The following is a 27,450-nucleotide window of genomic DNA, read 5'->3' on the forward strand; positions in this document are numbered from 1 at the left end:
CATTTAAATATCAGCGGCGCTTAGTATTCCGGATCCGATTATTTTCGTGTTCATTTTTTTCCATCTGCGCCTGCATCGTTGCCTCGCACTGGCGAACTGACGGGTCGCCCTTGTACTGACTTTGTCTTCTTTCTACCTCCCCCCGACAGGTCACGCCTACGTTCGATAATGTTGTAAACACCACGCGACTTGCGCAATACACAAATGGGATAGGATTTCTCTGCATCTTTTGGTAGGAACGGACAAAGCTCCCGTATCGAAGGAACGGTTTCTGAATCAAAGGGTATGCTCAAACTTGACCCCGTTCCCTTTCCCTATCTGCACCAATCAACCACATTACCTCTGTCGCGTCATTCTGCATGGCTCGACCACCCCATCAAAATCAAGCAGCAGTATTGTATCCGTGATTTCTCTATAACAATGGAAACAACCACTCGGACTCTGCAGCATTTAAATTGCAAGCCGATGAGATGGTGACCGTCATGGAGACTGGCTTGGAGATAAAAGCTCCCCCGTGTCGCCTTCTAGGAGCAGAAAGCTGCAGTGACTGGGTAACCAAGATGCCCATGTGGCAAAATCTCGGTGTATACAACCTGGCCAGCTTAGAAGCTACGCGAGCGCGAACCTAAAAAAGCCGCGACTCAAGTGTTTTGATGATAAAAGAAGCATCCAGACAAGGCCAAAAAAAAAGGGCATTCTGACTGATGATCATCGTCTCGCGACGTTGCAGCATCATTCAATCTGCTTGCGTGGTACAGGGGCTGGGTGATAACGATAACGCTCCGTCCAGCACCCTCAGCACCAAAGAGACCAACATCTCAGGGACCATACGCGCTAAAATGCGGGTGCACACACATCTCAAGAAACAGTGGCTCCACCATCAAAGACCTCTCCAGAATGTCGCAAACGACAAGTCGATTCCATTTTTGCAGACAGAGTCACTGTATATGGCGAGAGTTTAATTTTGGTTCTGGAGCTTATATTTTCATCTTTTTTCTGGACTTCTTTGTCACCCACCCATGACAGTCTTTGTCCGACCACAGCAAGCTACCTATTTTTGACTGCTGATGGCCTGCTGGATGGATGCTCTTTATCATCACTTCACGTCCATAATCTGCGTCTTACTTCTATTTCTTCTGCTGCTTCCTCTTACTTATCAAATAACAGTTCTCACTCGCTTTCCAATTCTTTTTTTGCTGGCCTTGCTGATGGTTCTTTTGATTCCTCTAGACTACAGATTCACATTCACCTTGTCTTCTTCTTCTCCAAGACCTGGATCCCTGCCAGTTCGTCCGTTTGTTACCTAGCGCGTTTTTGTGGTGGGTCGCCTGCAGCTGCGATAGCCGACAGCTTTCCCTTAACAAAAAGACGCCTGCATAAAGTTACTTTCCGGCTTAAATCTTCATGTTAGTACCTTTTTTCCTTACACGCTTGATAATTCATTCTTTACATGTAACCACGACTACGTCAACGCCTAGCCGCAGGCTGTCTATTCACATCACACACACCTCTCACCTTTACTGTTGTTCTATCGACTGCTCCTCTCTGCATTGCGTCTTGTTAGCAATACATTTCAAAATAGCAAAGATTGCTGATACCATGCCTTAGCTCGTAAAGCTGTTCAGTTTAATTGATCTCGGTGGTTTTATTGCTACTGTGGTAGCTGTCGTTACTCGACAGAGCATTGACACAAAATGCAGTCTTGGTCAAACAATGGCCAAAACGGCGCTGATGAGACACAACATCAGTGGCATAACAACTATGGGTTCTCAGCACAAAATGGTCAATTTGACCCTCATCAAGCTTGGTCGCAGCCTGTGAATGATCAGGCCGACTTCTCTCAAATTAACCCACAAGATGCTTCTGCCTCAAACTTTTTCGACTCGGACCAAGGTCACTCCTTCCTTCCCGGTACTTTGCATGGCTCCCAACAAGACCAACCGGGCTACCACTCTGGCCATGATTCATTGTCAATGAACCAGCAGTTTACACAACAGACACCAGATGTAATGGATACGGATTTTAGTGCCATGCATCCTGATATCTATGGCCAGCACGGCAAAATGAATCTGGATAATACTATGGCTGGTATTGGGCAACTTTCAAATCACCCTCATTCCTCTAATTTCCCATACTCTATGGCACCACCTAGCGAGTCATCCTTCGAATCTCCCATCCAGCAATTTTCTCAGCCTCATGTGATTCCTCAACCAAGTCGGCAACAGAGCCATACACCTGTACAACAGTTTGATGCTATTCAACCTACATTCGCACAGGGACATAATTTCACCAGACCGCCTCAGCAGTCTCCTGTTCAGAACCAACAACAGTACAACCAGCCTGCTTTTTCGCCCCCAGTTAATGGTCAAACTCCGCAACCTCGGCCAAATGAACAGATGAACTTCCAACAGTCACATCAAGGCCGACAACAGCCTCCTCAACAGCATGCCTCCCAGCAACAGCCGCAGCCCGTCCAGCCCCAATTCGCTCCCAAACAGCCGATTGCCTATCCTCAAACCTCACAACCTTTGGCTGTTCAAAATTTTCAGCAGATGCATCAGCAACAGCCGCACTTCATTGGCAATGCCTCGTCGCCACCCGCCACTAACAACCCATATCTTATGCCTCAGCCCATCAACAGTCAAGACACTGGTATTGCTCAGCAGGTCACCAATGAGCCTCCTGCTAAAAAGAGGAAGCGAGCGGTGAAAACTGCCCCAGATACCCCAACGCCAGAGCCCGTTGCGACATATATCGACTCGCCCGTGGGCTCTCCTGCTGTAAAAAAGGTTGACGATGTTGATGGTCTGTCAGCTCCTACACCTTCACCTGAAGAAGCCCAGTTGATTGCCCAATTCAACAAACGAACTAAGGCTGCCCAAGCTAAACAACCTGCGATCAAGGGCCTTCCTCATCTGATCTACGAGGGCACAGCTAAGCTTCCAGCCCCAAAGAGCTATGATAAGCTCGCCCCTTTAGTAGCCCTGCCAGCTCGTAGTGGAAGACAGATGGTTCCTGAACTTGGTTACAACCTCCCATGCGAGGTCCAGGGTCGATTCACAAGCCAGTACCGCCCTTCCCCCGACAAGGGAGGACTGGACGAGAGACGCATGGAGGCCAAGGGACTATTGGATGACTTTGACCAGGCCATGAAGAGCTTAGGGAAACGTCGCCCAAAGTACACCGAGTACCCACATGCTTTCAAAGAACAGCTTAAATCCGATGAAGCTTCCAAGAACAAGGCAGAGAAAAAGGCAAAAAAAGAGATGGAGGAGGTCGGCAAGCCAGTAAGACATTTACCTTTGCACCAAATAAAGTGTACTTCTAACAATAACCAGATTCGTCCCGCCACTCGCCCAGCAGATCCTGCTGAAGCAGCGGCCTGGGATGCCATCGGGATGGTCCATGTCGAGCATTCCGTTCCGAGAACGAACACTCTGATCGCAACACGTGTTCAACAAGCAGGCGAGTATTTCATTAAACTCCGTAGTGACATGAATCGCGCCAAGCAGGAACTAGATCAGGCTGTAAAGGATAAAGCACCCGAAGCTGCGCTAGCCAATGCGCGACACGATTTTGAGCAAAAGAAGCAGGTGCTTTATCGTGCTTTGGATGCCACTATCGAGCATGCTGATGATGCTGTCCTGGATAACCTTGGAGGTCACCAAAAACTTGTTTTAAGTTTGGTGAACGCATTGATTATGTGTATCAAGGCAGGTGACTTTTCAGGAAAGTTTCCCAAGATTGTCCTCGAGATGTTTACCCATTTTCCTATGACGAAAAAGATTGCCGAGACAACCAACTTTGAGACGGTCCGAAAGAGGTTTGCCGACAAAGGTGACGCCGAAGTCAAGGAGTTTGTATCTGAAATCACTGCCAAGGTCAAAAAACTCGAGTCAACCACTGGATATACTGGTACTTCTGCATCAAGCAGAGCAAAGGTTAAGCCTGGCACGGAAGCTTCAGTCAAGCGTGCTCGCGATGATGAAGCTGACACGCGCACGGTAAAGAAGATTGCTGTTGAATCTGGCGGCGGTTCTCTTATGAGGAAACTCGTTACACCCAAGATCCAACTCCAATCAGCATCTAAAACCAGCGCCGCAAAGGCCGCTGCTGCTTCCATTCTGCCAGGGAAACCTAGACCAGTGGCCAAGTCGGTCGTAAAGCCCGATGTCAAACCCGAGGTCAAGGCTACAAATGACGAGAAGACCAAACCAGAGTCAAAGCCGTCACGAATGGAAGCCAAACCGCCCACATCCCGTAATGGCAGCGCTTCAGCCCCAACCCCGAGCGCAGCCTCGAGCGCTTTATCTGGCATTGCCTCGCTCCTTGACTCTATCAACGCTCCAAAGGCCGAATCTCCCGTTCAAACCAAGGAAACCGATGGTCCTGAAACTCCTGAAACGCCGGAGCAGAAGGCCAAGCGTCTTCGTAAGGAGGCTCGCCGTAAACTTCGAGTCACTTGGAAGCCTGAAAGCGAGCTTGTACAGGTCAAAATTTTCCAGAAGGAGGATGCTGAGGACGAGGGCAGAGAGCAGAACATGATTCGGGACGCTGCTGACGACCGATCTGAAGGAATGGTATTGAAACAGCGTGCGGACGTGGACGACGACGACGAGGATGACGATGTCCCTTACCAACCTTGGATGGGACCAGTTGGGATTGATCTTTCAAGATTACCTACCGACGTCCGGAACAAGAACTACGTTAACAGAGGTGGAAATGTCACCTTTACAACAGATGAACAGAAGCGAATTGCTGATAGGGAGCAACGGGAGCTCGTGGCTATATATACAGACCCGGCCGACATTCCCCCAACGCCCAAATCACCGCTACCTGAGGCCGCAACAGCAACCCAGCAAAAGACACAATACCTACCGAATGATGCCAAGTTTCAGGAGATCCAGGCTCGATGGCGCGATGAGCAGCAGATGGGAGCTGATCAGGCGCTTTACTTGGCGGTCCAGCGCATCGATGCGAAGAACAGCCCGGCATATCAGATTGACTCAATTATGAGTAACCTTCGCGGCACCCCTGCACAATCTTCATCTCACCAGCGCACCTCGCCTTCGCATCGCGACTTGGCCAATGATACTCTGTCCATTATCGCAGGCCCTGCTGTGTTAGAGCAGGTAATCGCTCTTCTCAATTCTGAAAAGGCCAGGAACTGGCGAGATCCCAACCCTAGCACAAGCGATGTTTGGCGGGCGTACAAGTACCCTGACGGCGCAGCTGGTCTTTGTGGAAGTATCATTGAAAGACTTGCCAAGTCTCTGGCTGGCCTGCCGTTTCCCGCCAACTCCCCTCCTGAGTGGATTTTGCACGACCACGAGAAGGTCCGTGAATGGCAAATGGGCTACAACAAAGAATTGGCAGCTCGACAAAAGAGGGAGGAGGAGGAGCGTGTACGAGCTGAAGCCGAAGCAAACGCCTTGCTATCGGCGATGTCTGGTGCTTCATCTGGTCAAGCTCCAGCTAATCCTCAGGACTGGGCTGCTTATTACGCTCAGCAACAGCAATTTGCCCCCTACATGGCTTTGCTGCAGCAGGTGAATGGCGGTCAACAGCCAGCTCAGCCTCCAACAAGCGCTGCCCCTACACAGCAGCAGCCGCAGATCCCGGATAACCAACTTCAATCTATTTTGGCTGCCATTAATCAGCCATCACAGGGCACAGCACAACAGGCAGCAGCCTCAAGTACAGCTCCTTACTTGAACCCCAGTGATCCATCATTCCAGCAGTACATGATGTTAAGCCAGATGGCACAGGGTCAACAGGTCCCGCCTCCGCCTGCCGCCGAGCGCGATTGGGAGCGAGAGAGGGATCATGGCCGAGATCGCGACCAAGACAGAGGATGGGACCGTGATCGTACATACGACCGTGATGACCATCACGGAGGTCGAGGTGACAGCAAGGACGGACGGAAAAAGAGAGGCACCCTCCCGCCGCATAAGCCTGCCAATAAGGCACTTATCGGCACTAAGCCTTGTACCTTCTGGCAGCAGGGCAAGTGTGCCAGAGGTGACAAGTGTACATTTCGACATGATTAGAAACGAGCTTTGGAGAAGACTCGTCAACTATATTGAACCTGATTTGGAGTTCAGGTGGGACGGATCATGGTGTATTTTTACTGTCAAAAAATCAGTATCAACTGGGTTCAATCACAGGGTCAAGCAAGACACCGAACCATTTTGTTAAACTAGAGGTGCCCATAACGGCATGCATGATTAATTAAAACATTATAATCACTTTTTGCGTATCTGTGTGACACGTTGAATCTTGTAGAATTTCGTAATTGTTTTCACGTAGATACCTAAGCTGACTGGCTGTCATCGTTGATTGATATCGACATCCTTTTTTCAGGGCTCTCTCTCTCCCATAGAGTCAAATTTACTCGGCGGCAGCCATCTCTGTATCACCTTCGCCCGGTCGTTTCACCAGTCCACGCAGGCTCAAATCGTAGACAACGTCCTCAACCCTCTTGACGTCATACTTGACGGCATCGGCTCGCTTGCGGAGGATGTCGTTCTTGAGGTTGAGAAGCTGGAACCCAGCGAAAAGATCCTTGATGAACGCGCTGATAACGAGAGGAAGCTCAAAATCCCCGTAGGTAACAGCGTTGGCAGCCAGACGGGCGAGCTCATTGGTCAGGTCCGTCAGAGAGAGGAGATACTCCTCGATGGTGAAGTGGAAGGCGTCACGGTCCTTGAGGTTTGTAGGGACTGTGAAACGTTAATTAAGTGTCAAAATGATCGTGAATGATAGATCGTACCCTGGAAGACATCGCCGACCTGCTCGAGGGTTAGGAGACGGCCGAGAGAAGCAGGCTGCGACTCGGAGCCTAGACCACCGAGCCAAGCAACGTAGACAGCGGTGCCGATGGCATTCTGAATAGATCTCGCCCACTTTTGGTTGTATCTACAGTAGAAAGTCAGATTTTTGATGCATGTCTTGGCTCAGGTGATGATAGCGTACTTGTAGTATGGGTGCTGGCTAGCAACCTCGCTCAGCTCCTTCACGATAGCGACCTCTTCCTTGATGGCATCTTCAACCTGGGAGACCAACGCAGGATCTGCATTTCACAAAAATCAGCCTTGAGCATCACAGTAGGGACAAGGAAAAAACTGACAGCGGGCACGAGGAGTAGAGTGGACACGAGAGAGAAGGCCTTGAGCAGTGGCGACGGCGCGCTCGAGACGCTGGATTATCTGAGTGAGGTTGTCGCGAACGCTGGTCTCTTCATCGAGCTTCTCTTGGAGGTGGGAGAAGAGTGAAGGGTCGAGGAGGGGAGTTTCGGAGGACATGATGGTGGTTGGTGGTGAATGGATGAATGAGGCTCTGGGGATGAGGTTCTCAAGATGGAGGTTTAGTGGTTGGAGACACGCTAGGGTCGTCTTTCCAGTTATGACGAGTGTGATTCTTGCCCAGCGCAAATTTGAGATGTTTACGAAAGATTTACAACAGCTTCGCTTCTACAGTGCCTACATCACTTGGCTACTCAATCATCATGGTCGGCACAAACATTTTAACAGATGGAGGGAATTCTTCTTCGCTACCCAGGCAAGCCTGAGAAAGCAATGAAAAACGAGCTCGAGAGTGCGATTCGCGTCACCTGGAGGCAGTGTGATACCAGGGACACAGTGGGCGGAAGCATGTGCAAGCACAGAGGCGACCACCCTCCGACCAAAAATAGGAATAATCAATGTTGATGTCCTTAGACATCTTTCAGAGATTAAACTGAAAAGAACAGATACTACACTTGATCTAAGCCAAAAGGCAAAGAGAGCTAAGGAGAAAAGAAGAAAGGAAAAGCGTAGCTTGGCTGAGGAAGCTGGGATTTTATAGAGGATTATGAGGGCGGTGTAGAGAGGCTGATTGTGGGAGCGGCAGAATCTGGGCCAATGGGGACCCGTTGAATGGGTCGGCTGAAGGTGCTGCCTGCTGTGGGTCAAAACCTTGTTGTGGGCAAGAGCTTTGGAGCTGTAGAGAAGCTTCGCTTCACCTGAAGGCCTGAGGTTATGACTGTCATTGTAGGCAGCCAAGGCTTGGAGCTCAGCCAGCTCATTTGTGCAAGCATGTACGACGTATGCACGATGTATGCAAATGGTCAGCGATAGCCAAGCAGCTAGTAGGATTGACTGACCTAGCAGCCTCATTAGACGCCTGAAAATGATGAGCATGGATTCTGTTCCATCTTGTATACGAGATACAGCTACGCAAGGCAGCTCCTAATAAACAAGTCGAAACTCCAACCAAGGATACGGCCTTTTTTTCAAAGAGCTTCCCCCTCGATTGTGACTACTCGAATTCCGTGAAATCCAGGCTTGCTCTTCCGAAGCTGCACTGCATCTTGATGCAGCTTGCTTGCCCCAAGCTTGGAGCTACATATGCTTCCATTCGACATTTCCAAGACACAACTCGACCACTAGGAGCAGATTCGTCCTTGCAGATCTCTAGCCAACTTGCAATCTGCCGAGGCCTGGACGTGCTGGTGCCTGCGCCTGACCACATAGCGCTAGGAGGAGGCATGGTGCCTTAAGCGTTGGCGGATCGAGGATCATAGTAGAGGAGGTGTTGGTCTTGGCGATGGCCGCAGAAGAGGCAGACGAAAGGTGTAACCTTCTCTCAAACAGCTCGATTGTGACTCAAAGAACCCAATCTCATACGGCGTAATGTTACTTACTGGTTTTTCCTCTTGTGCTCTTAGCAGCCAAGTCTCTCTCTCACCAAGGGAGGTATAATAATCATGTCCATACCTTGGAATGCGCAGCTGTTGATCATGCTCAGAGCCAACAGTATTTCAGTGCAGATGTCCTTACGGGCCGCATCGGGAATCTTCAGCTTTCACCGCCAAGAAGCCTGTCACGATTGTGACTTTGGCTTTGGCTGAGATTGAGTCGCATATTTGGACTGGTCTTATTTGTGACACCTTCTCAGAACGCTTAATGCATCCTGGCTTGCCAGTTATCGGACCACATTCCGTTAGAACAACCAACAGCTTCCGATCAAGTTCAGTGCCTGAGAACTCGGAGCACATCTAGACCTCTGCAGGATGCAAGTTGACTAGAGATCTGCAAGGATGAATGTTCCTAGAGAATATGATCTTTGGCGAGATACATGTTGGACTCGAAAAGACCAGCTGGCATCGCTTCCTCCGTGGAGGGTTTCTCCCAGGAAGCACTTCTCAAGGGTGTCAGATGGAAGCATATCTCCAAGCTTCAAGATGCAGTGCAGCTCAGGAAGAGCAAGCTTGAGTTTCATAGAATTTGAGGGCTGCTTATTTTTCGCGCCCTGAAGCCCATAGATCAACCTTTCTATCACCCGCTACGTTGTCTACCAGCCAGTGCTTCGGCTTTGGCGCAACTGCATTCAAACCCCAAAACATGCAGGCAAGCGACGTACTCAGCCTACCGCCAAGGAGCTATCGAAGATCTAGGAACCAACAGCAGAAACATTGATCAGCTGGTGATCCTCTGCAGCTCGAAAGTAGCCAGTTGAGGTGAGGTAGCAAGTCTTGTCAGCAATCGACATGCAGACCAACCGAGCAAATGCAAGGGGAGACGCAGCCATCTCTGCCTCTTGCTTCTTCGGGTGCCTCATGTAAGGAATGAAAGACATATCCAAGCTTTGAGGTTTTTATCACATCTGTAAAATGACGGACACAATACGACAGTATTCCGAAACTCAACTTGCTAATTTCGCAACTGAATGTGTTACTTCGGTCTTTGTTCGATTTACATGCTTATTCCTTGTCGTGCCTCATGAATGCCGTGCATGTGTTTGACCAATCTAACAACTTCTCCCGCCCTTCTAGAAAGACTGACTCACCAGAGCTATGGCAGGGGAATTTTCTGGTCGGCGCCACAGATTCGCTATTTCTTCATCTGGTAGATGATATGACATGAAGAAAACTTTAGGCAAGACCTGGAAAGCCTTCCCGCTCGGTAGGGTAGGAGTGATGCTCAGGACCCGCACTATCTGGACTGTTGGGGCGAAAGTGTTGGTTGATGGAAGGAACGTGCCATGAACAATATGAAGTGGCTTAGTATTGTTCTTCAACGCCCACCTACCAAAATGGGAAGACGGATAGCAGCCACAACACCAACCCGACTGTAGTTGGGACAGGGATGTAGAAGTGATAGCTTCGTCGACATCAGACGCAATATTGTCTCTGGAACCTAATACAAAGAGAGTTACTCCCCGACGATATTTCAGAATACCAGTAAGCTCTCAAGCCCATCTTGACGAGCAAACCTGCAAGCTACCTACTACTGTCTCTTTTGAACCCCAATTTCTGAGCCATGCTGGCGATCAATCTCCTCAAGACCGGGGGGTTTCTCCTCAGCGCGGTATCTGTTCTAGCAGTCCCAGTTGTGGTTGAGTCATTGAACGAGACCCCCGCTGGATGGGAGGAATCAGACTCTCCCTCCCCTCATCAATTCATCAATCTCTCTATTGGACTTGAGCCCGAAGACCACAAGTTGCTTGAGCGTACAATCTACGAAGTCTCCGACCCTGACCATCATAAGTATGGCAAACACCTCTCTCGTGAATCTGCCAAAGATCTACTCAAGCCTTCTCATGCGGCTACCAAGTCTGTCAAGCGCTGGCTCTCTGAGGTTGGAGTTCCCAGCCATCACATCCGTGACGAGGGCGAATGGCTTCACATTCGAATTACTGTCAAGAACGCTGAAGAAATGCTCAACACTCGCTTCTCCATGTTCGCCCGCGATGACAGAAGCATCGTGAGAACAAGAGAGTACTCTGTCCCTCACAACATCCGCCGCCACATTACATCAATCCAGCCCACAACACTCTTTTCAAGCTTCCAGCATACTCGAAACCTTGAAGAAACTGCAACTACCATGATGAAGCGGGATACCCTGATTGAAATGGAGCATCGATCTACCAAGAATGGCAACTATGGTGGACCAGGACCGATAGACCTCAAGAAGTGCAAAACAGAGGCAACCCCTGCGTGCATCCGTAAGCTGTACAATATGCCAAAGAAGTACCCAACTGCTGCGAAGGGCTCTATGTTCACAACTGTCAGCTTCCAAAACGTACGAATACCCCATTTGTCAAGTAAAAATCCCCTGCTAACAGGTATTAGATGACCTCCCAGCGTGATGAGCTCCAAGAGTTCCTCCGACGTTACGCTCCTGATCTCAAAGGTGTCGCATTCTCCGATGACTCCGCCAATGGCGGTAAAAACACGCAAGGCGACAATGTTCCTGAGAATGAAGGAAATTTGAACATTCAGTATGCTGTCTCGTTAGCTTCTCGAATCCCGGTACAACATCTGGCTGTTGGAGGTATCAACACTGACTATATCCCCGATCTGGAGTAAGTGAATTGCACCATGCAGGAGAATCTGTGTTGCTGATCGCGCGTTACAGTTTGCCACCAGGAGCGTACATTGAGACCTGGCTCGAGTTTGCTGAACACATCTTGAACCTGCCTACCAAAAAACTCCCTTCAGTCATCTCTATATCTTGGGGCGAATACGAACAGCACCTTCCCAAACAGTATGCCCGCCAGGTCTGCAACAAATTTGGACAGATTGGCACACGGGGTGTTTCAATCATAGTCCCAGCTGGTAATCAGGGCTTGGGTGTCGCATGTCAATCAAATGATGGAAAGAACACCACCAAATTTCTCCCTACATGGCCCAGTGCTTGTCCATACGTAACCACTGTCGGTGGTACGGGAGGCAATAACCCTGAAGTTGCACTGAGTGATGGAGAAGGAGAGGAGTTCTCGACTGGCGGCGGGTTTTCTGATCTTTTCTCGCGTCCTGAGTACCAGGACAAGGTCGTGAAGGAGTACCTGAAGAATCATGGCAAAAAGTGGCAGGCTTATTACAACCAAAAGGGACGGGCCTACCCCGATGTAGCAGCTATTGCGGCTGAGTTGCCGGTCATGGTCCGCGGTGAAATGCGTCTTGCAACAGGAACAAGGTAAGCGAAACAAACTCGTTGCCATGGTCGAGAAGCTGACACAGTGACAGTGCAGCAGCGCCAACATTTGGAGCCATTGTTGCTCTTCTTTCAAATGAGAGGTTGAGGAAGGGCAAACCTGTGATGGGATTCCTTAACCCTTGGATCTACAAGAAGGGGCACAAAGGATTTACTGAGTAAGTTCATGCGGATTCATTCAAACATTCAATATTTTAACCGTTGGTCTAGCATTGTGAATGGAAGAAACTATGGCTGCCAAGGTACTAGTATGTTAGGCCTTCCGGCGCCCAAGATACCTGATGCCGGTTGGGAGGCGGTCGAAGGATGGGATCCTATCAGTGGTTTCGGAACGCCGCTGTACGGCAAGTTGGAAAAGCTAGCCCTTTAGGAGAGGCTAGTTTCGAACGAAGACGGTAGCTGGTTTAAGAAGACCTATAAGATGGTGAGCGATTGCTACAATGGCATGCTCTGATGAATTGACTAAGCGCGTTGAGGTGATGGCCTTCTTTCTGGTTGTGTAAATCCTTATATTAGAAACCAGTGTTTTGGTAGGATGAAGTTTCATTTCGTGGCGTGGTGAGATTATCGCCTTGTTATTTGGAAGAATTGTTACGAGGAGGAAAGGGCAGCTGTGTCCATAGGTATACGATATAGGACCAATATCAGATCCAACTTCTTGAAAATTGAATTGATTGGTGACAGTAGTGACAGAATTTTTCCGGAACCAACCCTATCGTTGTGACCAAGGGAACAAACAGACAGTGATCATTGATGGACTCGCGATGTGGTTTTGCGAATGAGACCAGTCGACTACGGCACGATGGCGTAGATCAACGTCTATCTTTATCCCAAGGCCACCAATACCTAATATGTTGTCTCATGAATTAAAAACCTTAGACCAGTCCTGCTTCATAAAGTAATCCTCCGCCGTACCCAGTTTGGGCGCTGACTTCAACTGTGCATATGTCAGTAGACAATTCCAAAAGCATCGACAAAAACTTACATCTCGAGGATGTACTATGGTCGGATCATCTCGGCCCTCGTATCCGAACTCATTAAAGTAACCAAAGCAATCTTTCATCTCGCCAACAAACTCTTCCGAAAAGCCAGGCGGGAATGTTCCATCTGATTTGACAGCAGCTGATTCAATGCCAGTAGCCTTGGTGAACGACTCTGCGATCTCTTTAGATGTGAGCCATTCTCTGTAGCCGATGAGGTTGTGTCCTGCAGGTTCTTGGATGATGAGAGCCTTGACAATGGGGCCCGAGTCTTCTTCAGCGGCGATGAAGGGGAACTTTGTATCGGGGTCTAGGGGTGAGATGAACTGCGCGACTCCTTCGGTATTCTGAGTGTTTATGTTATTTTGGCGTATCTCTTGAAGAAGGAAATGACGGCTCACTTTGATGGGCTGGTTCAAAGGTAGTTGGACAAAGTTACTCAGAAATAGTCCAGCCTGGAAGACACTCGTCTTTGCCCAAAGATCCGGCTGTGCCTTTGGGATATACTCTGCTGCACGAGCCTTGCCATCAAAGTGATACACCCGAGTGTATTTACCTTTGGACCACTTCTAAGCATTGGATAAAGAAGAAAGAATAAAACGCTCCAGCGTGGGAACCTTGGAAGCAGCATCAATTACATTCTTGAGCTGCTGTTCCTCATGCTCCGCAGCCCACTGGTTAAGAGGCTGTCCAGGCTTCGCTCTAGACTTATTCGCTAGGTCGCTATATAAACCCCAGAAGTCACTGACCGCAAAGATAGCGTTGGCTCCTTCAAAGGCAGCGACAAGAGTTGAGGGCTCGTCGAGATCGGCTTGGACTACTTGGGTGCCTTTGGAAGAAAGGGCCTGGGCTTTGGAGCTTTTGGCGTTGCGAGTTATGGCGCGGACTCTCCAATCTGGTTCTGAGAGGAATGCTTCTGCGACGGAGCCGCCTTGGTTACCGGTTGCGCCTAGAATGACGATGACTTTAGACGTGGACATTTTGATGGTGTAAGTCGAGAGGAGAAGAGATAAGTAGTCAATTGGTTGAGTAGCAGATGTACTAGATAAATATGTACAAAGTAGTAGATACTAGTAACATTATATAGAAAAGCCCAAATATAACAACATGTCGTTGTCGTCCACGCCTTTGCGATATCCTCATTTGTAAATCGTCGCTTTATCAGCACTGATTGGACATGCCGTTATTCTGTTCGAGGCCGGAAGGGAGATGCCGGGCTAGTCGGGGGTAGTAAGCCCGATTGCATTATCGTGTTTAATTGTGAAATATCGTTTACGGAGGAACGATGCCCCGACGTCCCAATTCTTTTTCGTAGGATTTAAATGTCGTTATTCAGTAATGAGATTGTGCTGATTAACCGGCTTAATTGATGCTGGAGATGGGCTGGTGAATCGTGACTAGTTAGATGTAGTACTGATAGACTGCCGACAGTTTAGCAATGAATGGAGGATACTTTTAGAGTAGTGATAGAGTAGTTTTTGAGCAATCAACGACGAAGGAAGATAGATATAAATAAGTAAGTGTAGGCACATGAGTTCTATGGTTCATTAGACAACACAACCACAGACAGACAACACTTACTCATCCACATCCAACAATCGAACCAAAACCAGCGAACATCATGCCTGCTGAGCATATATTCAAGGGCGCGGAAATGTCTGAGCATCGCATCCATAAAAGTCATAGAAAAACGATACTTTATTCGACGATACCCTAATCTCCCTCTTCGGACCAGGGTGGGCACAATACGCTCGCCACGGGGACAATATCTCCATCACTGAGACGAGCAATCCAGAAATAAATGTGTGGCAGGAGCTAATCTTGAGAGGAGCGATGAAGTACCATTGACGACCGTTTATTAATGGATTACCCTTGAACGCTTGCATTGATTTGTTTGACGAGGGTGGTAGATCGTGTTCTGCTTGTATTCGCGGCCCTACAGAAATGGAAGATAATAGTAACTGGTTAAGGATGAACGAGCGGGAACGACGATTGAACTCAAGACATCAAGCTTATAGAAGCCTCATAGTGAGCATGGTAAAATATACTTCATCTCCAATGACCAAGCAGCTATCAATGTTTTTCCCGACAAAGTAAAGACAAGTCAACGCAAATCATCCCCATTACAACCTCGATACTTATCAATCTCAGCACATCTATCAACTAAAGAATACAAGTCAGTATACACCAAAAGTTTGCCTCAATCTTGAGTGAAGAATAGGACATACCACAATTTGACGGACAGCCGCTGCAGTCGCAGATCATATCACATAGCTCAAGACAGCTACTCACGCACCGTTTCCAACCCTCGAGATCTTCACACTTTCGACCCTTATCCTGTCTCGGCAAGATAACTGAGGACTCAGGATCAAAGATGGAGCGGAATTCGGCGATGGATGCGATCAAGTCGGGGGATGACGCTTTGGCTTTGTTGATTGTGCCGGCTAGGGTGAAGGGGAGGGTTATGAGCGAGAGGAAGATGGTTGGCTTCATTCTTGATGATAAGAATTGGTAGTCAGCTGTATATGTTTGAGCCTGTGATGATATCAGCAGGGATTGATCTGATCTTTTTATACCTTTCTCCCCCCCGCGTTTAATTTATGAGGCTCAAGCAGCATGTAACTGTCCAACATGCTCACCAACGTAATATCGTTCGACAAGTCATGCCAGCTTCCACATTGCTCAATTTTCCGCCCTGTTACTATGCAAGAGCCGCATGTACTTAGCAATCACCAACCCAATTATGCACTGGCAAGCATCCGACGTTGTACAACATCGGCCATACTACCAACGATCAACAGGAACGCCCTGTGTAGACCGGGATCATACCGAGTTCCGCCGAGAGGCAGCCTCCCGTCAAAGATCCTTTAGCCTCAAATACAGTCACAATTATGTCGGTTGTATAAGGTGGTGCGGTTCAAAGATGGAAAGCACACTCGATGAGACTGGGGAACCAGTTGTGAACAAATAAAAGCCTTACAGTAGTGGCTATAATAAATTGAATATACTCTTAAAAAGAGTTTTCCAGAAAAGTCATGCTATAAAACATCAAAGCCGTATAAAAGCTTATAAAAACCCCTACCCAAACCCAGTACCTTTACTCCATTACCCAACCTCATTAACAAATATATTATATCCTAACCTTTCATTATTTATCGAGAATATGCGATGAGGCATGACATAACGTCGAGAAGGGAATATAAGCCTCGTCCTTGTAATCCGTCAAGACACCGCCAAGCTCATCTTCAGGGGCTCCCTCCGAGGGAAACACCGTCTTGTACACCCACTTGCGCCCGTCGATGAGCTTGTCGGTGATGAGCTCGTCCTTCTTGGTGGCCTGGAAGCCTGCTTGTAGTAGGGGCACGATGTACGGGTGAAACCAGTACTTTTTAAAGTCGTTGATGAGCTGGCGCTTGCTGCACGTGGCGTGGTAGAAACCAAAGATTTTGCGTGTCGCGACGTTTGTGTCGAGTGGAAGGCTGGCGATCCAGTCGCGTGCGGACTTGGTGGTGGTATCGTCGGGTAATGACTTGAAGACGCGAATGAAAGAGCGGTACACGTTGGCGGGCAGCTGGATCTTGTAAGGCTTGAAGACTTTGCCCTGTTCGAAAAGATCCTTGGCCATGGTTGCCGTGTTATCAGTGTTGTTGTAGTTTAGCTTCTGCATCCACTTGTGGGCGAAGCATCCGGTTTGCACAAAGTCCGACTCGTAATCGATGGCAGCGTGATATTCGGCCACATCCGCTGTCGCAAAAGGGTTGGTGATGTTGCTTTCGCCAAAGGTCTTGTCAATGTTGCGGAGCTCGTACTCAATCTGCTTGGCGCGGGACATTTCCTGGCGTGCGTACAGACGGGCGAGGTAGATCTGGTCTGAAGTCTTGTACTTGAAGTTGGGATCGAAAGTATCCTCCAAGCTGTTGATACCGGCATCGATGAACTTGCGCAGGTCGCCGACTGGACCAATGACGCTTCCCGAGTTGAAAAACTTGGCATCGCGATATGTTGCATCACCGTTGCCGGTCTTGGGTCCGTAGACGGTGTTGGGGAGATGAGAACCGGGGAGCTTGGTGCACTGATCTTCGCTGAGGGCTGGCCAGCACATCTTGTCTGCGCCCCAGAACAGCGTCTGCTTGAGACCACGCTTGTGGGCTTCCTCGACGGTGATACCGAAACGGTCTGCCAAGCGTTGGTCTGCGTCAGCAGTAACCTTGAAGTAGCGCTCGATGACGACCTCTACGGGGAGTTGAGCCATGACATCGTAGCCGTCGCCAAAGAAGACCAGGTCGTCATCATCACCGCCGTTGGGGAGCTCGTCGAGGTATTTCTTGATGGAGTATAGTTTGGCAGTGTGAGCAGCGGAAGCGTTGTATTTGCCCTCTCCCTTCCAACCGATCATGTAGGGAGCGGGATATCGGTTCACGAGGGCCGAGGCGATGATGGCGCAGACCATGTCATTTGGGTCGGAGGCCGGTAGGAGGAAGTGAAGCTGTGACGTCTTGATGGGTGCGGGTTTCGGTTTCTGCTGCTTGTGCTTCTGCTTTTTTGGTGCATGGTCCGACGTTTCTGGTGATGCCCCGGTCGATGTCGTTTCGGAGGGTAACAACCCGTGTGCAGGTGTCCACTTTGTATGGTCAGTACATTATAACAAGAAGTGATGAGGAATACTTACAGCGCTGGAATATAAATAAAAAGTCTCCAAGATGATAAAAAAGACAAGGACGAAGGCGGCAAAGACTGCCGGTCGGCGATATGACGACATCTTTTGCGACAAGAGAGCGACAGCCATTTTGACGGATATCCAAAAACAGAGACTGAACAAGTGTACAGATCAAGAAAATGTCTTGATCATGCCCTCAAGGGTCATGAATATATATACTGAAAGGAAAGGGGTCGTATTTATTCTTTCCAAGGGATAGGAAATCGATAGTGCTACGTAGTAAGGGGGACATGGCGTACAGAACCCCACCTCCAAGTACGCCATGCAATTTCGACATCTTAGTAAGAGCTAAGATTGGCGGTTTTCTTTTTTTCTTCTTGTTTTTTGCAACGTTTTTTTGGACCCCAAAAAAGACTAACAACGGTCTTTTTCAGGGGTCCTGATGGTGGGCCAATTACTAGTCAGTCTGTTCCTGGCGTCAAAGTCTATTGAATACTAACTTTAATAGTGTATTTACTGTAGATATTAAAGATAGGTGTCTAAGTAGTAATCAGAAACTGACAAAGTCATGAAGATAAATAACATGAAACTTTCAGCCCTGTTTTGCTGACGTACGTATAGTACCATGTAACTAATCTATTCCCTTGTCTAGTCAGGTTGCACGACGATCACTCTAATCCTCAAACGAGATTGACTGTTCCTCCGAGTTTCAGCATTTCCCCTCGTCTCTCCACCTGTCAGTTACTGTTGGTCTCTATCATCCCATGTCCTTGTCTAATGCTTGTCCAGTAGAGTATCCACAGGCATAACTCGGGGCGTTTTCGGTATAAGACAAAGTTACGGCAGCAGCACAGAGTTTAAAATAGAGTTATCCTCTCAGGTACTGTGACGGTAGATGAATCGTTGGCCGTTACTGTCTGGTCGGGAGACTCGGTAACTCTGTTGTGAAGGTGGTTGAAACTCTAGAATGAATAGATTGGGTGGTGATTGATCACAGGTTGGGTTTGAAGAGTATGGTGGAGGTGGAGGGGTAGCATCTTTAGTCTGTAGGTGATAAGATTGTGTATTCTTTTCAGATGGATAGTTGTATTGACTGGGTGAGTTTGGCAGGGGAGATCCCAATAGGAAGGTTTTGATGCGGCTTGTGATACACGACATGATGCAGTATATAGTAGGGTTGAGATTGTAGCTGAACTGATTAAAACAGACATAATCCATTGTCATCACCTACTTATATATAAAATATCTGTATAAATTGTCGTCGCAATCAATTGATCGTCATGATCATCAGTCCGCGCAGTCCGATGTTAGTGGTGGCTTAGCTCGCCCAATGCACCAATTCAAGCTGATTAGCGGGCTATTACTCCTCTTTTACCGGCCGCAGACCCCGAGCCAAGGCTTATACTCGATCCGCGAATGCGATCCAGGCTGTGCTTGTGCTTATAAGGTGAGATTCGCGAATAGTAATATTTAGAATGCGAACCCTCAGGTCAGCTGTTCATTTACATGTAGTAGAGTTTGACTAGATAGGAGACGAAATAATTACCCCCTACTCTCTCTAGTCTGGTCTAGCCACTCTTGAGCCCTGACGCAAGCCTCTTTGACCAAAAGCGTTCTAGAATTGAATCTATTGATGGTAGTGCGACATGACGACCAACATAATCTGCCTGGAATGCAACGCTCCGGGGTGCTTTTTATCAGCCGGTCCGTATCTAATACCAATATTTCAATATCATTTACGCCACAACCCACTATCTTGAAGCGTAATACAACATCTCTTTAGCTTCAGTGATAATGGTCTCGTTCAAAGATATCCAAACCTCCAACGCCCTCATCAACGATGCTACAGCCCCGCGCACCGCCGTCTTTGCCGGCGGTACATCCGGCATTGGCAAATTCACCCTCCAAGCCTTGATCGCAAAAGGAACTAGTATCAGAGTCTATCTCGTCGGCAGAGAGAGCGCTCAACAGCGTACAGAGACTTTTATACAGGAGATGCATGCTGTAAATCCCAAAGCTGAAATCATCTGGGTCCAAGGCGAAGTATCGCTTCTCTCCGACACAAAGAAAGTGTGCGAGGTCATCAAAAGCAAAGAGAAGAGCGTTGATCTGCTCTTTCTCTCAACGGGCTACGCACCTTTTACAGACCGGAAAGATACATCTGAGGGCTTTGACATCTCTCAAACTCTGAGATATTACTCGCGCATGTTGTTTGTTCTACATTTGCTTCCTCTTTTAAATGCAGCTGAAAATCCTAGAGTCATCAGCGTTTTGGCTGGTGGTATGGAACGCTCACCTGTACGACTCGACGACATCGACCTCAAGAGGCCAGGGAATTTCAATTTTGTTGCAGCTCATACACAGGCCGCAGCCATGAGCACTCTATTTCTAGAACAGCTAGCCAACGAAAACTCGAATGTCACCTTTCTTCATTCTTATCCTGGCTGGGTCAACACCGGCAACGTCAGAAGGGGTTTAGATCCTGACACGATTCTTGCTTGGATCATCTGGCTTCTTCTTGAACCACTGATTGCGATTCTTTCATTTAGTGATGAAGAATCTGGACAGAGACATTTGTTCCAAAGCACGAGTGCTGCGTTTGGAGGGAGAGGCACGACATGGAGGGGACAAACCGGAGTTAATTCTCATGGAGAAAAGGAGACCGGACTGTTTCTTGTCACCAGTAAATGTGATTGCACCCTGAATTCAAAGACGGTTGGCATCTTACGAGAGACGGCACAGAAGAGAGTCGTTGATCACACCAAGGAAGTTTTGACACCTTTTCTTCGAGGGCGATGAATATTTGTTTATTCATTTTAACGAAATCACTTGAAATCTGGTAATCATATCTAGTTATATAATCAGTAGTCTTTATCCTGTTTTGAGAGATGCTGACATGAAAGTCTTGATATTCCCATGTTACATACCAACTGCTCACAGCCAATAACAAGCTCTTCTACCAACTGTCGTCTTACCCGAATTAAATCACCTCCACTACAACTCCCCACTCACAAATATCATCCACCTTCCTTCTTTATCAAACTACAGTATGTATCTCATCAACGTCTCAACATACGAACTCGAAGAATTCCACGGCAATATCCCCCAATATGCAATTCTATCACACACATGGGGTCCTCAAAGCGACGAAGTCCTCTTTCACGAGATGCAAAGCTGTTTATCAGACATCAAACTCAAGAAAGGCTTCAAGAAAATCGAACTATGCGCCGAACAAGCCAAAAGAGATAAACTACAATATTGTTGGGTAGATACCTGCTGTATCGACAAGTCTAGCAGCGCAGAGCTTTCAGAAGCTATCAACTCCATGTTTGCTTGGTATAGAAACTCGGCGGTTTGTTACATTTACCTCGATGATGTCGTTCATCTTGAAGGCTCGAATGGAAGAGATGATTCTTTCAAGAATGCAAGATGGTTCACCCGGGGATGGACACTACAAGAGCTTGTGGCCCCGCGAGTCCGGCAATTCTACGATGTGAACTGGACGAGAATCGGGTCCATCTCGGAGAGTCACTACAGTCAGCATTTCGTCAACGGTTTTCTTCGCAAGTCTTCGGCTGTGGAACTTCAGCTGAATCCTTTCCTACCTGAGCGGAGCAATATTCCAGGTCAAGTCTCTCAGATTACCGGAATTCCAGACCAGGTTTTCTTCACTGGAGATTTGGCTTCTTTTTCAGTTGCTACAAGGATGTCGTGGGCGTCAAGACGCGAGACAACACGTACTGAGGATCAAGCATACTGTCTACTGGGACTCTTTGATGTTCAGATGCCGCTTTTGTACGGAGAAGGAAATAAAGCTTTTATACGTCTTCAAGAGGAGATTATCAAGCGACAACCAGATCATACGCTCTTTGCATGGCGTTCGGAGCCAAATTCACCAACCCCTACCTTCAGCGGCCTCCTCGCACCATCGCCCAGAAATTTCTCCAGTCATTATTGCCAAGGCCTATCATCTAAACACGTCGATATGCCCTATGAGATGACGAACAAGGGTCTGCACTTACAAGTACGACTTATCAAGAGCCGAAAGGCCCCTGATGAAGTTTACGCCATCTTGGACGTGAGCCATAGATCAAATCCGAGAAAGGATGTTTGGTATGGTATCAGACTTGGAAGACTGAACCAGGAAGGTCAGTTTGCTCGCATTAATTCGGATGAGCAGATGATCACCGAGGCTGAATCGGTGGATACACTCTACATCAAGCCGAGCCATATCTACGTGCAAAACTTTATAAACCATGAATCGCCTCTACACGACCGGCAGAAACCGAGTAGAGTGATTCTTGGTTGTGCTCTGGGAACTATGCTCCTCACCATTCTTGAAGCATCAGGCTCAAAGAGCTGGGATGATAAATCCTTCAGTTTCTACCCTTCCCAGGACGAGCTCTTTTATGCGAAGCTAGCATTTGAAAACACACCCAAGTTGCGAAACATGTCCTTCTTAACGATAGGATGGATCGTAAGCAAAGATGACATCGAGGGTTTAACCTCACGTTTGGCCATCCTTTCTGAACCTGAAGACTTGCACAGACCAGAAACTGTGTGGGAGAGTGGTATTCGGTCTGGAATCGCAAAGATCTATTGTGAAAAGACTTTGAGTATTATCAATGGAGAGGCGGTGGTCAAAATAGTACTTCGAGATCAAATAATTCAACAGGAATGAGAATCGATATTACATTGAATGGCAACTTTAAATAATAAGTATATATAGAGACCAAAAGAAACCTGTTGATAGTTATGCGCTTTCGAGTTGCCAAACCCGAGTGAACCCGGTTGCTTACTTCTGAGCCAGAAGAACCCATCCATCAAACTTGACTCCTCCATAAGTCTCAACCTCCTTCTTGATAACCTCATCAACAGCTTCAGGCCACTTCTTCTCGTCATCTTCCGTGAACCCAGCCCGAGCAGGTGCCATCAAAGGTCCAAGAATAAACTTCTTCAACCCGTCGTCAAGTTCAGGTCCACTGACGACAATACTCTTCTCTAAGAGCTTAAACTTGGCAGAATCAAAACCAGCTTCGGCTGTTGTTTTTTCCAGCACGCCTGGTTCCAAGAACTCAGGGTGAGGCATCTTTAGAGGAGGCAGGTCAGGTCTCACAATGGCTTGGGCGGCGTGAATAAGTTGGCCAGCGGCAAAGCGCCTCCAGCATGATATGACAGCTAGACCATCTAGCTTGAGCGTGCGGTGCATTTCCTTCAGACCCTTTAAGGGCTCAGCGAGAGTGAAGACGCTAAAGTTGAGGATATTGTGTGTGAAATAATCGTCTAAAATACCCTCTAGGTTGAGTGAATCAAGGATCTTTGATTCTACCTGGGGCCAAGACGTGAAAGAATCTTGAGCCCCCTGGACCATAGGCGGCACATTGTCCGTCACTAGCATCTTAGGAACATCCTTAGTAGACAGCTTTTCAAGAATAACTGAAGCAGCTATTCCAGGCCCAGCAGCATTGTCATGCACCACAGAGTCTTTGTTGATGGGCTTGGAAGCCTGGATCTCTTCGAATGATTCCTCAAAGACACGGCGTGTGCTTCTTCCAGTTTGCTGAACATAATTTGCTGCAAACGCAGAGAAGTACGAGGAAGAGGGAAGATCCTTACTCTGAGAAGAAGCCATTTGAATCGTAGTTTGTCAAATTGTTGGTAAATCGTTGTATTATTGTGGTTCGCCGTGTGGCCAGATTGCACCCACTTAATATAGCCAATTTTTTTTTACGGCTTATTGACAACTCTGTCATCAACCCGTCGGTCTTTTTGGAAATCTGATATAAGCACTAGACTTCTTTGACCAGCGAGAGGGTATAATCGTCAAAGGTCCTGCCTGACTGGTCGGAGCGTCACTTGTCACTCCGTTTGACCCGGTGGCTAGTCAAATGTCCCCAGAGGCCGAAGTCGAAGCAAACGAATCAAAGTCTTTGTTATAATTTGGCCAAGTCAAATATTAGAATATGATATCGTTCTCACCCAGTGATCCAGAATAAAAGAAATTGCCACCCATATGATCAAGTCCCTCGATCCCTTGTATCGAATCTTGCTCCGGGCTGATGATGAAATTATCATTGAAAAGTGATGTCCCGTCATTGGATATGAACTCCCCTAGAGAGTGGAGGTCCTTCCATGAGAAGCTGTTGAAAGGATCAGAGCTTGGTGTTGGTTCACTTTGATCCATTTGAACTTGGTGGGCTCCTCGGTTGATCGAGACAATAGAGTCAGAGGGTTCCTCGGCCCTTGCAGCTTGCGATCTAGATCTTCCCAACATTTTCAACCAAAGAAGCTTAAGTGACCGCGCGTAACGTTGACCAAGACCCTGTTGATTATCCGAGGTTTTCTGTAGACGGGATATGGTTTCATATATAGCTCGGCGAACGCCGCGTGCTTCCGATGGTTTGATAGCTCCAGCGAAGATGGCCTATGGGCAAGGGATTGTTAGTATGCCATGGAGGCAGGGAAGAACTCTCTTTCTCGTACCTTGAATAGAAATACGGCGGCATAAATGACATAGAGATAAAACTTTAGAGGCATGTATTTGAAAACTTTGACCGGATCAATGAAGCTGTTGATGGTGCAAAGTATTGAATTCGCAGCGTCGATCGACTCATAGATAAATCTTGCATCCGGTGCAGCAGCAAGTTCTGAAAACAGAGGCCCGGCTGGTCTCTTCCTTTGACGACGGACGATGCGGTTCAGATTGGCTTGGAATGCAAAAGCATTGATATAAAGGCGAAGAAAATCATAAGACAACATCAGAGACGCTTTGACACGAGGTACGAAGCTGAGTCCGCCCCATGATAGCTTCCACCTACGAAGAACAGCCGAGAAGTCATCCTGGATAGTCAGTATTGAAGTCAGGTCGTATGGCGGGAGATCTCACTATGTATCGCACGTACTCCCCTCCTGTATATAGTTGCTCCCTGTGGCTGGTTGAGGAGTAGAGAATATCATGCGCATTGCTAAAAAGTTGGGTTATTTCAAGGTGTGCTTGGAAAAGCAGAGCTAGGTTATCATTGCCCAATGTTTGTGTCTGAAGATACGGGAAGTCGGCAGCCCGCAGATTGACGGATGGGCCTGGACCACGAGACCAGAACCCTTTGCCGAGCCGGATCGACACTTGACGATCACTCATGTAGCAAGCTAGTACGATGTTAGATCTTTAATTGTATAGGCCTTGACCCGTATCTTACCTGCCCAAGCTATCCTTTTCCTACTCAAATCCTGAGTCACATCTTCACCTCGCTGCGTCAGTCCAGTTTGCTCCAAGTTTTGGAGATATGCGAGACGGATAGCAACGCCCACAAGCATCCATGATCCTTGATCTTCTTTTCCGCATCCAATCATGAGATTTTCCTCCAGTGGCTGAGGAGCCCATTCGGCAAGTATCAACAGTGCTTCCACTGCACCGACGGTTGTTGAGCCAGTATATATCAACTTTGAGATTTGACTCTCCATATATCGGGCGCATGCAGTGTGCGCTTTGGACCAAGAGGGGTCATCCTTCGTAGCGACGGTTAAGATAGCTGTGATAAGGTATTGCTCTTCCTCTAGTGATTCGAGGAGGCGGGTGTAGTCGAAAATGACGCTGTAGGCAATGGGGAAGAAGATGTGAAAATTGTCATGATATCTAGAATCACATTTGTTAGCCCTGTACATGCCCAACATTGTCATGGTTGTGTCGACTCACTGCTCAATCAGAAACGATACCTCTGAGAGTGTCAGTGCCCCAGATTCTATAGGTGGGTAGTTGCAAACGCCTTGAGGTGCACCTGTGACGTTTCCCGAACCTTCGGCCTGTCCATCTGCCTCTCGTGCTTGGTCGTTACTATGTCTCTCGGGTTCCATATCGGCGACATGGGCCAACAGATCAAGTGCGTCCGAGGGGTTGAGAAGATCTGAAGATGTGAAATGACCCTGGAGTTGCACAGCGTCACGTCCTTCCTCTTCTTCGTCATCTGAGTTTGATCCAAGGTGCGAAGACAGCCATTCAGTGGGTTCCTCCGTGTCTCGAGGTCTTTGGGCGTGGGAACCTGAGGGCGTGTCCATTTGTCTAGTCGTTCCGGTTTCCAAGGTTTGATGAGATTCGTTGGAAGGTTGACGGTGACTAAGACGCTGGCCTTTGATGCGACGTCCGCCTCGACGTGAAGTTGCGAGAACACATTCTTGGTGTTTCTCAATGCACCGACGGCATGGAGGATCTCCAGGTATACCGGTAGAATCACTATACAATGGTAAGTTAACAATAACGATGTAATGAATTAGCAAGGCGTGACTTACAGATCGCAACGCGTCTTTCGAGATCTGCAACTGATGCACGCTCTCGAAACTCTCTTGTCGGTGTCTGCTGGCGCTGGTGGAGTCATTGTCGTTGCAATAAGGGAAGTCAAACACCGAAGACAGAAGGAACACGCGGCATTTGAACCAAAAGACCGGCACCTGCCTTTACCTGAGGGTAATGATGTTTGATTCCATCTTTGCCAAGATAAGTATAGGCAGGAGATAGACTTTGAACTAACGTTCGGTAGTCCAAGCGCCAAAGTCACAAGGAGGAAGGTACGTGAACGACGACGGAATGTTCCGCCATTTTCGGGTAATCGGCAATTGCTCCAAATTCATGAATTACGGAACTCAATATCACGATCATTAGCCCTGCCACATTCTAGATATCCCTGCTTCTGTATTGTTTAGGTATCTATTTCAAACCACCGCTAAGTAATATGTCCTGCCCAGTCAGGTATCCGCTCTTTGCCAGCCTATCAAAGGAATTAGTAAACTTCAGCACACTCACACAAAGCAGACTTACATGATTATCACGTTACAAACTTCATCGGGACACCCCAATCGATGAACCGGTATAGAAGCAGCAATGGCAAGTCCGGGGTCCGTTTCCTTGAGGTCTTCCAGATCACATCCTTTCTCCCAAGTCCTGTGATCAGAGATTAGCTACCGTGACACCTGTGAGGAATCAAGACATACTCAGATTTTGGAGGTGGTATCATCCCAGTAGAGCCGATCATGGCTGGAGAAACCTATACGGTCAGACTTGGGCCATCGAAAGACATGAAACAACTTACAGTGTTTACTGTGATGCTTTCGGGTGCCAGCAAAGTAGCCAGATTGTGACCCATCGAACTTTGAAATTCTGTCAGTACAGCCAAATATGGCAGCTTTCAGGTCCGACTTACCTAAGTGCTCCTTTAGAAGCCGCATAGTGACATCCATTAAGCCCGCTCCCTCTCGCAGCGATACTTCCGACCAGAATCACTCGTCCCCATCCTTGCTTCCTCATACCTTCGATACAAGCCTTCGTAACAACAAACTGGCTTCGGCTGTTGATCTCCATCATCTCATCCCAGTCATCCTCGTCTATATCTGCTACATCGCGGATTCGTCGTCCCAGTCCTGCATTTGCTACCAAAATCGAAACCGCTTTGTGCTTGGATGATACAACGTCTTGGCTGAGTAAATTTGGTACAAGGGATCTTGTTGATTCCCTGTGTGAGAGATCTGCTTGTACCGTTACAAACAACTGTGATGGGTAGGTTTTTGTTAGCTCTTGTGCGAGCTTGTCTGCCTTGTCTTTGTTGGAAGAATAGTGAATGGCGATATCGCAACCTTCAGAAGCAAGGACTCTGGCTACAGCGGAACCTATTCCGCCACTATAGATGTCAGTTGAATTCATCATACTTTGTTTCTCAATGGATCACGACACACCTTGAGCCCGTCACCAAAGCCAATCGGCCTTTGATATTGTTGTCGACTGGCTGTAATCGAAGCATCATCTTTGTTCGTTCCTACAATCTGCAACATGTTTCTTTAATCATCAACA

At 47.9% G+C, this 27,450-nt stretch overlaps 11 protein-coding genes across 11 annotated transcripts; 4 read left to right on the forward strand and 7 right to left on the reverse strand.

Moving 5' to 3' along the window:
• Positions 1–1,694: 1,694 nt before the first annotated feature.
• On the forward strand, positions 1,695–6,050 carry EDB82DRAFT_422204 (uncharacterized protein; the record flags this gene model as incomplete). The annotated part of the gene is made up of 2 exons (XM_025732033.1): positions 1,695–3,287; positions 3,339–6,050. The coding sequence occupies 2 exons, from the start codon at positions 1,695–1,697 to the stop codon at positions 6,048–6,050; spliced, it is 4,305 nt and encodes a 1,434-aa protein (XP_025590999.1).
• Positions 6,051–6,390: 340 nt separating this feature from the next.
• EDB82DRAFT_470029 (Translin) lies at positions 6,391–7,304 on the reverse strand (the record flags this gene model as incomplete). The annotated part of the gene is made up of 4 exons (XM_025732032.1): positions 6,391–6,722; positions 6,773–6,918; positions 6,976–7,072; positions 7,130–7,304. The coding sequence occupies 4 exons, from the start codon at positions 7,302–7,304 to the stop codon at positions 6,391–6,393; spliced, it is 750 nt and encodes a 249-aa protein (XP_025590998.1).
• A 2,708-nt stretch (positions 7,305–10,012) lies between these two features.
• EDB82DRAFT_8996 (peptidase S8/S53 domain-containing protein) lies at positions 10,013–12,638 on the forward strand. Its single transcript, XM_025732028.2, has 5 exons — positions 10,013–11,063; positions 11,114–11,346; positions 11,400–11,960; positions 12,011–12,136; positions 12,189–12,638. The coding sequence occupies exons 1-5, from the start codon at positions 10,302–10,304 to the stop codon at positions 12,346–12,348; spliced, it is 1,842 nt and encodes a 613-aa protein (XP_025590995.1). The 5' UTR covers positions 10,013–10,301; the 3' UTR covers positions 12,349–12,638.
• On the reverse strand, positions 12,630–13,938 carry EDB82DRAFT_564295 (uncharacterized protein; the record flags this gene model as incomplete). The annotated part of the gene is made up of 4 exons (XM_065609793.1): positions 12,630–12,915; positions 12,964–13,305; positions 13,360–13,527; positions 13,576–13,938. 4 exons carry the CDS (start codon positions 13,936–13,938, stop codon positions 12,838–12,840), a joined length of 951 nt encoding a protein of 316 aa, XP_065465325.1. The 3' UTR covers positions 12,630–12,837.
• A 1,015-nt stretch (positions 13,939–14,953) lies between these two features.
• EDB82DRAFT_9040 (uncharacterized protein) lies at positions 14,954–15,540 on the reverse strand. Its single transcript, XM_065610071.1, has 2 exons — positions 15,187–15,540; positions 14,954–15,121 (listed from the first exon to the last, which is right to left on the reverse strand). Exons 1-2 carry the CDS (start codon positions 15,449–15,451, stop codon positions 15,063–15,065), a joined length of 324 nt encoding a protein of 107 aa, XP_065465326.1. The 5' UTR covers positions 15,452–15,540; the 3' UTR covers positions 14,954–15,062.
• Positions 15,541–15,919: 379 nt separating this feature from the next.
• On the reverse strand, positions 15,920–18,037 carry EDB82DRAFT_570366 (uncharacterized protein). Its single transcript, XM_025732025.2, has 2 exons — positions 17,628–18,037; positions 15,920–17,579 (listed from the first exon to the last, which is right to left on the reverse strand). Exons 1-2 carry the CDS (start codon positions 17,742–17,744, stop codon positions 16,107–16,109), a joined length of 1,590 nt encoding a protein of 529 aa, XP_025590992.1. The 5' UTR covers positions 17,745–18,037; the 3' UTR covers positions 15,920–16,106.
• A 1,012-nt stretch (positions 18,038–19,049) lies between these two features.
• EDB82DRAFT_9080 (uncharacterized protein) lies at positions 19,050–20,539 on the forward strand. Its single transcript, XM_025732024.2, has one exon. It carries the CDS (start codon positions 19,410–19,412, stop codon positions 20,412–20,414), a length of 1,005 nt encoding a protein of 334 aa, XP_025590991.1. The 5' UTR covers positions 19,050–19,409; the 3' UTR covers positions 20,415–20,539.
• EDB82DRAFT_9072 (heterokaryon incompatibility protein-domain-containing protein) lies at positions 20,540–22,353 on the forward strand. Its single transcript, XM_025732023.2, has one exon. It carries the CDS (start codon positions 20,665–20,667, stop codon positions 22,294–22,296), a length of 1,632 nt encoding a protein of 543 aa, XP_025590990.1. The 5' UTR covers positions 20,540–20,664; the 3' UTR covers positions 22,297–22,353.
• EDB82DRAFT_9103 (uncharacterized protein) lies at positions 22,354–23,706 on the reverse strand. The gene has a single exon (XM_025732022.2). It carries the CDS (start codon positions 23,245–23,247, stop codon positions 22,411–22,413), a length of 837 nt encoding a protein of 278 aa, XP_025590989.1. The 5' UTR covers positions 23,248–23,706; the 3' UTR covers positions 22,354–22,410.
• On the reverse strand, positions 23,410–26,162 carry EDB82DRAFT_9077 (uncharacterized protein). The gene is made up of 6 exons (XM_025732021.2): positions 25,899–26,162; positions 25,309–25,842; positions 24,812–25,248; positions 24,502–24,761; positions 24,099–24,455; positions 23,410–24,039 (listed from the first exon to the last, which is right to left on the reverse strand). The coding sequence occupies exons 1-6, from the start codon at positions 25,982–25,984 to the stop codon at positions 23,572–23,574; spliced, it is 2,142 nt and encodes a 713-aa protein (XP_025590988.1). The 5' UTR covers positions 25,985–26,162; the 3' UTR covers positions 23,410–23,571.
• Positions 26,163–26,313: 151 nt separating this feature from the next.
• On the reverse strand, positions 26,314–27,403 carry EDB82DRAFT_519267 (uncharacterized protein; the record flags this gene model as incomplete). Its single annotated transcript, XM_025732019.1, has 6 exons — positions 26,314–26,374; positions 26,425–26,547; positions 26,598–26,650; positions 26,696–26,753; positions 26,807–27,280; positions 27,336–27,403. 6 exons carry the CDS (start codon positions 27,401–27,403, stop codon positions 26,314–26,316), a joined length of 837 nt encoding a protein of 278 aa, XP_025590987.1.
• Between the last annotated feature and the right edge of the window lie 47 nt (positions 27,404–27,450).

The sequence above is a fragment of the Fusarium venenatum genome (genome assembly GCF_020744135.1).
Source record: "Fusarium venenatum strain MPI-CAGE-CH-0201 chromosome Unknown EDB82scaffold_1, whole genome shotgun sequence".
In the NCBI taxonomy this organism is placed as follows: domain Eukaryota; kingdom Fungi; phylum Ascomycota; class Sordariomycetes; order Hypocreales; family Nectriaceae; genus Fusarium; species Fusarium venenatum.